At 50.4% G+C, this 10,857-nt stretch overlaps 1 protein-coding gene across 3 annotated transcripts in view; it reads right to left on the reverse strand.

The window, feature by feature from the left end:
- The window catches only part of Celsr1 (cadherin EGF LAG seven-pass G-type receptor 1), a 134,169-nt gene that overhangs the window by 32,295 nt on the left and 91,017 nt on the right, over positions 1-10,857 (reverse strand). For all 3 annotated transcript variants that reach the window (XM_031352103.1, XM_031352111.1, XM_031352095.1), the window contains exons 6-9: positions 8,358-8,515; positions 7,034-7,197; positions 6,430-6,555; positions 5,217-5,383 (exon numbers count right to left, since the gene is read on the reverse strand). In XM_031352103.1, the coding sequence (XP_031207963.1) occupies positions 5,217-5,383; positions 6,430-6,555; positions 7,034-7,197; positions 8,358-8,515 (615 nt within the window). The remainder of the gene's footprint in view (positions 1-5,216; positions 5,384-6,429; positions 6,556-7,033; positions 7,198-8,357; positions 8,516-10,857) is intronic.

Here is a 10,857-nt window from a genome sequence, read left to right on the forward strand (position 1 = left end):
ACTTGACAGAATACTGGGTGAGTTGGACCATCCTCCTTCCGTGGGACATCTGTGTGAAGTTCTAAGTGACACAGCAAGAGTTGCAGGGACAAAGGCCATGGGGAAGGAACCTGCAGCCCTGCTCCCCCTCCCCAGGGCTACCATCTGGTTCTGAAGACTCAAACTTTAGCAGAGCTGAAGAGGATCCTGCAGCCCCATGGGATAAAGACCACAATGCTAATCCCAACAAGGCTGGATGGGCCGGCATCTTCAAGGCTTTGCACTGGGATGCCGAAAGGCATTTTAGTAAGCAAGAAACAGCAGGTCTCATAGGAATAGATGCCTGGCTTTGACTCTCTTGGCTCTGTGACTACTTCCCTTGGTCGCTGCCTGCCTCAAACAAGGTGACCATGATACCAGTTCTCTCTAGATTTTCAGTACAATGCCTAGCACTCAATAAAAATATTCCAAAATACAAGGACACTGTAGCATGTCTAAAACTCAAGGGTAGAACAGACCAAACCCAGGAATAGGAATAGGGAGGGCAAAATTGTTAGACCCAGACTTGAGTGGCCGTGAGAACCACAGACAGACATGGAGACTAGGGGACTCTTTTTTCTGACTGTTAGCATAACATTCCAGAAGGATCAAGCCACCATGTTTAAATACATGGAAGAAGAAAAAAAAAAAAGAATGCAAGGATGTGACTTATGTAGGATGTTAACTGTTCCATTAAAAATGAGACTCAAGATTTAAAAGCCACATACCATGACACACATAAAATTAAAGTTATAGAAAATTCTGATAGTAAAAGGGCAGGCACAGCCAGGCGGTAGTGGCACACGCCTTTAATCCCAGCACTCGGAAAGCAGAGACAGGTGGATTTCTGAGTTCGAGGCCAGCCTGGTCTAAAAAGTGAGTTCCAGGACAGCTAGGGCTGCACTGAGAAACCGTCTCAAAAAAAAACAAACCAAAAGGATGGACAGAGACCCTATAGGAAGAAGTGCTGGTGTGGCTATATTAGTAGACACAGCACCTTTAAGGCGAGCATCATCACCAGAAAGGGCTCATAATGACAACAGCCAGTTAGCCAGGAAAGAAAAGGAGCCGGCCACTGAAGTCCAGAATCAGATTGCCACAATGACAGACAGCATAGTATTTTTAGAGGTTTTTGGTTTTTTGGTTTTTTTTTGCTTTGTTTTAGTTTGGTTTGGTTTGGGGTTTTGTTTGTTTGTTCTGTTTCTGAGACAAGGTCTACACAGCCCAGTCAGTCTTCCAACTTCCTAAGTAAGCCCAGGATGGTCTTGAGTTTCTGATCCTTCAGTCTCTACTTCCTAAAATCTGGGATTACAGGGATGGGACATTCATTACACCTGGTTTACGCAATGCTGAGCGTGCAACCCAGGGCCCTGTATACTCGAGGCAGGCAATCTACCCACTGAGCTACACCTCCAGCCCCTGACACAGTCTGGGGCTGTGTCAACACGACTGATGCCACTATCTCAACACTGTGCATCTCTTTGTTTAACAACGGCAGAAAACACATTCTTTTCAAGTATACACAGAATGTTGACGAAGGCTGGCTGGATCCAGGCTTGAAAGCAAGTCTCAACACATTTCTCCAAGGGCTGAAACTCATGGGACCAAGTTGTGTGGCCTCCAACCACCTTAGAAACAATACCAAAAGGTTTCAGTACAAAGTGTCTTGTGCCGGCTAAGTCGAGGTACTCCACAGGCCCTGGGGGGAAGCCCTGACAGTGAGGACTAATGTTGACACTGAGAGATTAAAATTAAGTTTTCAAACTGTACTGTGGGAACCTAGCCATTAGTTAAACTCAGTGGAAGACCAGCTCCCAGAACCTAGAAACAACGGGAGACCAACAGCTCCCAGAACCCAGAAGCAAGGGAACCAAGACGACCTGGCCCAAGAATCCAGAAACAACCTGGCCCAAAACAATCGCCAGGTGGCTAGCCCGCCCCTGGACCACAGCATGAGCCAGCACCAATCAGAAACCACCCTGTACCTTCCCCTTACCCCAGTCTTCCCTTTTGCCCCAGCAACTGCACAGAAATAAAAAGCTGCCTAAGACCTTGCTCAGGGCCAGACTCCTCTACCCCTGCAAGGGATACGAGTCTTGCCCCAGCTAGCTGGAATAAAAAGCCTCTTGCAGATTGCATCAAGTCCATGTCTTGGTGGTGTGTGGGGTCGTTGCTCCCAGGATTTGAATGTGGGAGTCCCTCCAGGAATCTCACAATACTAACGCATATTGACTTTGGCCTCCGTCAATAGCTGATTTTGGAAGGTATTTTCGCCATTTTACATATTGCTTCCTGGGCTACTCTCTCTCACTGGCTTTGCTCGCCCCCCTACCCCCCAAATAAGAGATCAACAAGGAAATTGAAAATGCCGTGTGTCTGCAACAAAAGGAGAGGCTGTGAATAAACCCCAGGACAGGGACAGGAGCAGCCACCCATCTTGGACTGTTACCTGATTCAAGACGGATGTCAATAACAGTATGATTATTCTGCTTGATGATACAGTTGGATTTGTGCTGCCTGACAGCGATTAGCCAAATTGTCTGGACTTTGGACTGCCACGGGATGGGGACACTCCAACTTCTGTATCGCAGCTCTCTCTTAGTAGTCAGGATGCCACAAGCTGAACATGTCACACAAACCACATACCCCCAACCCCCACAATTCCGGAGATCCCTGTTAGACCAGCCTCTGCAAATCATAATGAGGTGGGTTCCTGGGCTGCCCGTGAGTTTTACAGGACCCCTAAAGACCCTCCTTGGTGTACCCAGTCTTTAATTCTGTGGATAAGCTACCAAGGTTAGGCTGGCTACCAAGGTGAGTCAGGACTAACCTGGCTGAACAGAGCCTTTTTTCCTCCAGGAACACTAATGACAGCCTGCAGGCGCCTGTCATCACCTGATTCAAAACATCCAATTTAATATGTTCCGACAGAGAAACACCCACAGAGAAATACCATCCCCAGGCAGGACCATGCTTCCAAGTTCAGGCCAAAGTGAGCTCTGGGCAGCAGGGGAACTTGTGAAATTACAGCTAATGAGGAAAAAATTTGCCACGAACACCAGCACCCCCAACCTCTGGGGCTGCGACCCCAGGTAAGTGGGAAGGCATAGGCCAGAGGCTGGCTTCCGTCTGGGTTGACGGCCCTACCCTCCAGCCAGTGCAAACAAATCTTTCCAAGGGCCCTGTGACCTCTGGCAGAGAACCGGGAGAGGGGAGGGCTCTGGGCATCCATCCCTGTCTCCTCCCACTCTCTGAGCTGAGCCCCACTGAAGGGTTCTCTGGCTGACCCAGGATCCTTGGGGCCTAGATTATACAAAGTCTCTAGCTTCAATTTCCCTCATGTGAAATGGAAGCTTGGTACAGACACTCCTCAGGGTCCACCTCTCCTCTGACTATCTCCTACTCCACTCCAACTGCCTGACTGGGATGAAGAATAAGAACCCAGGGCCCAAGAAGTGGAAGAAACAAGCTATGGCTCAATGAGGACATGGGGACAGCAGGGGCCATGGGAGTTCCAGGAGCCCCTACCCTTAGAGCTTAGGGCAGAAGTACTTACTATAGGTTTCACATGTCTATGTGGCCAGATTCCTTAGGGAGAGAAGAGACAGGTATATAGCAGAGGCTGTGCTGAAGGGGAGGATGGAGGAGGAGACAGAGGATGACCTATGGAAAGGAAGTCTACGGGTACCAGGGCCTGTTACAGGCACTCGCATACATACGGACACACAGAGACATGCATGCACTCATGCATAAACATACATCCACATGAGCACACACACACAAACATACATATACATATGGGCACGCATGCACTCATAGACACAAACACAAACATGCACACAAACATATACACAGTCATGAGCCCATGCAAACATAGACACGTGCATAAAGACATGCACAGGTGTACACAGAGATGCTCGCGCACACATGCTCAGACACATTCACATATGTAGGCAGACATGAGCACACAGAGAGACATAGGCACCCATGCATGTGCTTACATATACAATCTTTGGAAAAGCCTGGAAGAAAGAAAGAAATACTTAGTTACTAATTCCTCCAGATTTGAGACCAAATCCTTGCTAGGGCATGATTCCTCTAAGTGACCATTGGCAATGACCCTCTGGGCCTTCTGCCTATCAGGATGGAATTAAGTCCAAGGAAAGTAAAAAAATGGAGAATTCTGACCCTGCCCAAGAATCATGGGTCACGGTTTATATAGGAAAATCTGTCCGGTCAGTGAATGTCAGGGAAACAAGAGCAGAGGAGGAGTTGGCTTGAGGGGACTCCTGGCCAAGCACGGATTCCCAGACAGTGGGTTCATCCTGAGTACCTCAGAACCTCAGGGTGAGCATAGGCTAAGGGCTCTCTCTACTGCACAGGCAGTGGAGGGTTAAAAGCAAGGGCAGCTCAGTTGAGAGAGCGCTGGATGAGCCCCACAAAGGAGCATCCTTCCTTGGCACCTCTGGCTCCAACGGCCTAGCAGAAACGTCAGTCATGTAAGCGCTATGCAAATGTGTGGATGGAGTGTGTTAAAACCACTTTCAGAAGTGTCCCGGTACTCTGACTTCAAGTTCCAAACAAGCCGAATGGTAAAGAGGTAAAAACAAAGAAAACACACACGTGGCATGAAATGATGGGTCCTCAAGAGCTCTCTAGGCAGGGATGTACAAACCTGGAGTATGGCAGCACGCGGGTTTAATATGGGGGTAAGGGCTTGCAGTCTGAACTGATGGAAGCTCACCCCCCCCCAAGTCTGGGGCAGCCCTTTGTCCTCACTCTGAAAGGCTGTGAATTAAGCCAGGAAAAACAAAAACAAAAACAGCCAAATTCCAGCCTGGCAGACCAGAGCTGTTGTCTAGGGCAAGTTACACAGAGCCAGCAGCTCCGCAGTTATGTGCTCCATTCTGTGACTGCAGTGACAGAAAGTGGGTGCTGGAAAGGAAGCCCACAGGAGCCCATAGTTATGAATGAACTCTGCACGTCTCCTGTCCTGAACGGCACAATGGCACTGCACCTTGGGTCACCCATATGTTCTCTTCTGCATTCTCTCTGTCCACTATAGGGCAAGCACAGGAGGAGGGAGGTGAGTAGTGGGTGCCCTTCACAGGCAGCCTGGGAAACCCCCTCTGTCTGGTTCTCTTTCTAGGGCACCTGCCTGCTGTGCAGGCGCCTATGTGGCTTGCAGACACACTCACCTGGAGATGGAGCCGGGAAGACGTGCCAGCTGTGGCTTCCATCAGCACACCATCCTCCTTCCGGGTCCGGAACATGAGCCCCAGGTACCAAGGCACAGAGATGGTGATGTCGAGGTCACTCCATGACACGACGCTCTCCCCAGTGAACCGCTGAGGGTGTGGCATAGCTGCAGATACAGACCAGGACCTCAGGTGGCCTCCCGAAATTAGGCAGAGAGCATCCTCTCAGCTGCCAGCCAGGTGAGGAGGGGTTCTTTCATTCTAACCCAAATGTTCGCTTCAGACTTGTATCTGTGCTCAGTGCTATCCTAAGAACTCAGCCATGGACTCTGCAAATGCCTACCGTAGTTTCCGGGTAGCTCGCTGGGTACAGAAGCCCCGAGCGTTACTAGACACATTCAAAAGTGTGGCAAGGACCTCCCGAGCCCCCTAAATGGATATATGACAGTCAGGGGGTGGGCTGTGGCGCTTCGCTTGGGACATGCAGCAGGTTCAGCTTTTGGGAGGGTGGGTGGGTGGCACCATCCCCTAGGCAGGGGATCAAGACTGAGTAAAGATCAGGGCCCTAGCATGAATGTATGCATTGCTCTCTGCTCTTGACTATGGTGACTATGTGATGACACCACTCTCTCCCAAGCTCTGCTACTGTGGCATCCCCGTCACGTCATGAGACAGACTTTCTGTGATCTGGACTCATGAGCCAAATAAACCCTTTATCTCTTAAGTTGCTTTTTGTCATAGTTTTTTTTTTTTTTAGATTTATTTACTCATTATTTATATAGTGTTCTGCCTGCATGTGTGCCTGCATGCCAGAAGAGGGCCCTAGGAATTGAACTCAGGTCCTCTGGAAGAGCAGTCGGTGCTCTTAACCTCTGAGCCATCTCTCCAACCTCTCATCGTGGTGTTTTAATGCAGCAACAGGAAAGAAACTAAGACAACACTCAAACCTTGCAGCATCTCCCTGTGATGGGCAGGAGGTTGTTCATGCTCATCACTAGGTCCAGTCAGCAGCAGCTGTCAGGAGAGACACCCTAGGCCTCCACTGGACTCAGGTGTGGCCACAGCCACCTTGCTCTTCTGACCTTCATGGTTACCTGCCTTTATATCCTAGTGAGCTGACCCCAGGTCCTGGACCTCTCTCCTAGCTTCTCCCAGTCTGCCGTGTGTTCCCTCTCCCCTCTGGCAGCCTAGGGAGGGATGGACAAATCCTTACCTTGTTCACAGTTCTTTCCACCAAAGCGGAGTGGGCACTCACATAAGTACGTGTTCCACCTGTTCACACAGGTGCCCCCATTCTGGCATGAGGTCCCATCGCAGAAGTTCTTCTGAGAAGCACAGCCTGCAGGGCAGAGGGTGTAGCCTGGCTTTGATCAGAAGACCACAGGCGGCTCCGCTTAGGGACCTCTACCATTCCCCACGCTGACCCACGCGTGAATGCAATCAGCTGGAGACGGCTAGCCAGGAACCTGATGGCCACCATGAGAACCCCAGGCTAGAGTGTATGAAATTCTCAGTTTCACCCATATCTGAGACTCGGGGTTTCCATGCCATCTCAGGGTCTCATCTGACCACCTGGTGACCAGTTCAAGGCCTTAGAATTGTGTGCCCAGGTAAGCCCTCAATGTTCCAACATCAGGAACATAGCAAACTGTAGGCCATGGCCATGCCAACCAAGTCAAGCTCTCTACCCATTCCCACGAGGCCCTCATCCACAGGTAGGTATATTTCAAGAACTCTCGGGAGTTCTGTCCCTGGAGTGATCACCAATGTCCTGTGGGAACCATGCTAGCCCTCTATACCCAGGGGCTGTGCCCTACCTGCCCTGGTGCCGTTGTTGGCGATGAACGCAGCCATGTCCACAATCCGGCCATCGATGGACAGGTTTCGCATGCATCCCACAAACTGCCGGCTATGCACGGGGAAGTCTTCTGGCAGGTTGGGGACACCACCCAGAAGCAGAGGACCAGTCAGATCCAGTGACCTGGGAAGGCAAAGCCATCTTCTGTGATATCAGGCCTGGCATTGCTGGAAAGCCACTGTGATTCTGCTGCTGGTGGCCTCAGTCACAGAGAAGGTACAAGCCTAAGGCGGACGACTTAGAGGTGAGGGCAGCCGTCACTCACTTCAAGTTCTGAAAGGCACCTTCCGGCGGCACCTCACGGTATCGCTGACCCTCAATTTCCTTACACTTCCATCCTTTCCCAGCAAATGGAGGTTTGTGGGGAAATGAGGACCACTACTGAGTTCTGCTCTGCAGCAGAGCGGAGCAGCCCACAGTCCCTTGGCTCTCTAAGGGAGACAGTGGGATTAGAGCAGAACTCTGCCTCCAGCAGGGGGCAGCTGAGGTCCCAGGAAAGTGAAGTGAGGATGGGGGAAGGGTGTGACCTCATCAGGTTCACCTGAACATGACCTTCAAAATGGAATCAAGATGCAGGGCTAGGGGCAGTGGTAGAAGCCTGTAATCCTAAGGATACCGAGACTGAGGAATTACAAGTTGGAGGACAACCTGGACTATAGAGGGAGACATTGTCTCGAAGCAAAAATCAAAACATCCCACCCATAAACCATCAGCCAGGACATAGCGGGAGCTGGTTCTCAACTTTTGAAGTTCGTGTTACCAAAAGAAAATAAAGCAAGACTAGCCCTGCGTGTGGGTGATTCAATCTCTTTGTCCTGTGTTCAAACGATCCTTGAGAGAACCCCAAAATCAGCAAGGACAGCCCAGTCCCTTCCACCTCATGTAATGCCAGAGCTCAGGGAACAGCAATCCAGGGAGACAAAGCAAGAGTGACAAATGGCTCTGACTGACTTCCCTTCTGAAAGGTACCCACTGCTTAGCCCAGGCTGGCCTCAGATTCACCATGTAGACCAGGCTATGAAGAATCTCAATATGTGTGCCTTAGCCTCCCAAGTGTTAGGATTATTAGTATGCCCTGACACACCTGGCTCGACAGGTACTTCTAGGGGAATTATTCTGGAGGATTTTGTGGTCTGAGGTAAGATGCCTATCCACAGGGAGAGAGTCGGATACCAGCCTAGACAGAGGATACCAAGGTACTCTTCACTGGCCTGGCAAGGGTGGCCTGTGTTTCGAGTCTGAGTAGCTGTGGACACCCTGTGTCGCTCCTCCCGGAATCTTACTTCTTGGAGCCGCTCTGAGTGCCCTGGGCAGCGCAGCTGTAGTTCCCAACGTAACTTCCAAAGTGCACGGCCACAGCTGCGTCACAGTCATCTACAGTCACCACAGCCACCTTCTCTCCAGACGGCCCATGGGGCAGGCCCAGGTGGCCAATGTTGGGCTGTGGGGGCAGAAAGAAAACAATTGGTCAGCTCTGTCTCTTACCTTGCCCTGGGTGGCTGTCCCAGCTCTGCAGACTCCCTGCAGAGGAGGCATGTGCATGAAGCATGAGATACCCCAGCTCCCAACCTGCTACATGGGGTACAGGGCATCTTCCCAGAACATGGGGCCATCTCGGAACCTCAGAGTGAGACGTTGCCGAAAATAGGGCTAGGGCAGTAAAGTTAAGGCAAACCCTAGATAGAGAGTGTGGGGGCCTGAGGCAAGATGACTGGGGTCCACACCTAGACACTCCCTAGAAAGCTAGCTTATAAATACATTTTTATATTTGCTAGGAAAAAAAGCCCAGGACTACAGACAACTACGTGACTGTAGAACTAAATCTTCGAGGCCTGTAGTCGACCAAGTCCAGTTCTCTAGGCCAAGAGGAGGAGATTGACTAAGCCACAGAGTTGCTAGTTCTTCCTTACGGGGGGCCTTCAGATACAGCCATGTCATTACCTAGGACCTCTTTTTTCCCCTTGCTGGCTTCTGGCCACCACAACCCTGGGTTCGGGTTGCAACTTTCTGGCTCCAATATGGAGACCTGTTTCCCAGCCATCAAAGCCAGAGTCTGATCATACCAAGTACCCACCATACTGAGTGCACATGCTGACCTCACCCTCAAGTTATCTTCATTCCGCGCTGAAGAGATGGCTCAGTGGTTAAGAGCAACTCACTGCTCTTCTGAAAGTCCCGAGTTCAATTCCCAGCACTCACATGGCAGCTCACACCTGTCTAACGCTGTCTTCTGGGGAACATGCAAAGTACCCATATGCATAAGATATAGAAATAAACCTAAACAAATGATTTTCATCCCTTCACTGGCCTGAGGTTGCCTCTTCTATGTTTCCAGGCTAGACCCACTTTACAGGGACCTCTCAGCCTTGGCCCCGCTGCTGACATCATGTGCCAACTTGGCCTCTCACCTCTTCAAGCCATGGTTCCCACCCAGGGACAGCAGTGAAGCCTCCCCCTGTTGGCGAGGCTGCAGCTGCCACCCAGAAATGGCTTATTTTCCCGTCAGCCCTTGTGTTGCAGGCTCTTGGTGGGCCTTTTTTTTTTTTTTTTTTTTTTTTTTTTTGGTTTTTGGAGACGGGGTTTCTCTATATAGCCCTGGCTGTCCTGGAACACACTCTGTAGACCAGGCTGGCCTCGAACTCAGAAATCCACCTGCCTCTGCCTCCCAAGTGCTGGTATTAAAGGTGTGGGCTACCACCGCCCAGCTTGTTGAGCCCTCTTGAGACATCAAGTATCCACCCATATAACCTCTGAAGTCTTTCTAGGAATAGACAAGGAGTCGACTGTACTGTCCATATTAGATAAAAGGTATAAAGGTCTTGAGTTTTAGAAACGGGCAACCAGCCAGAGGCTGGCAGGCTGTGCTGACATGGGCAACTGGATTTCCTTTCTGCCTGCATATCAAAGCCTGTTTCCCTAGGTGCTGTGACCATAAACACAGGGTGGTGTCATCAGACCTTACAACTGGCATACTAGATATAAGACTCCTCTTCCCCCATGGAGAGCCTGAGAATAGCTCTCCTTAGCATCCTCCCTCCCAAAAAAACCCACAATAGGCCTAGACGGGAATGCTGGCACATCTACAGTCTTAGAACTCAAGAGGCTGAGACTGGAGGATCACTTAAGTTTAGGAGTTCCAGGCTAGCCTAGGCAACATAGCAAGACCACACCTCAAAACAAACAAACAAACAACAAACCAAATCAATGGGCCCAATGCAGTCTGTAGCTATAAGAGTGCAGGGGCCGCTTGCATGAACATGTTTCTTTAGACTACTGGAAATAGCTATAAATACAGAGACTATCATTAAATCGCCCTAATGCCTTTTAACAGGGAATGTGTAGCTCATCCACAGTGAAACCTCAGGATTCTCATAGGAGTGAGGCACCTGTTTGGTGTAGACGCTGCGCTGGAAGGTAGGTCATGGAGTGCTGGCAGCAGGAGCCCAACCAACTGTCTGAAGTGGATGACCCGGGGTGCATCTGCTCAGGCCACATACCCTGAAGTACCATAGTGGGTGACTCTGCCACGTAGTCACCTGACGTGAGCCATCCACTCTGCCTCCTCCAACCATCTGCCCTAAATAAGCTCATGGGAGTAGTTCCTCTGGGTATAAGGTAGGATTTAAGATTAAAATACCTGGGCTCACTGCATAACTTGTTTGCCACGCAAGCATGAGGTTCAGAACCTCAGGACCTACGGATCAGCTCGGTGTGGGTGTGTGTGCCTATAATTCCAACACTGGCTATGCGATGGGGGAGATGGATTCACAGAACTAGCCAGCC

The sequence above is a fragment of the Mastomys coucha genome, unplaced genomic scaffold (assembly GCF_008632895.1).
Source record: "Mastomys coucha isolate ucsf_1 unplaced genomic scaffold, UCSF_Mcou_1 pScaffold11, whole genome shotgun sequence".
NCBI lineage: Eukaryota > Metazoa > Chordata > Mammalia > Rodentia > Muridae > Mastomys > Mastomys coucha.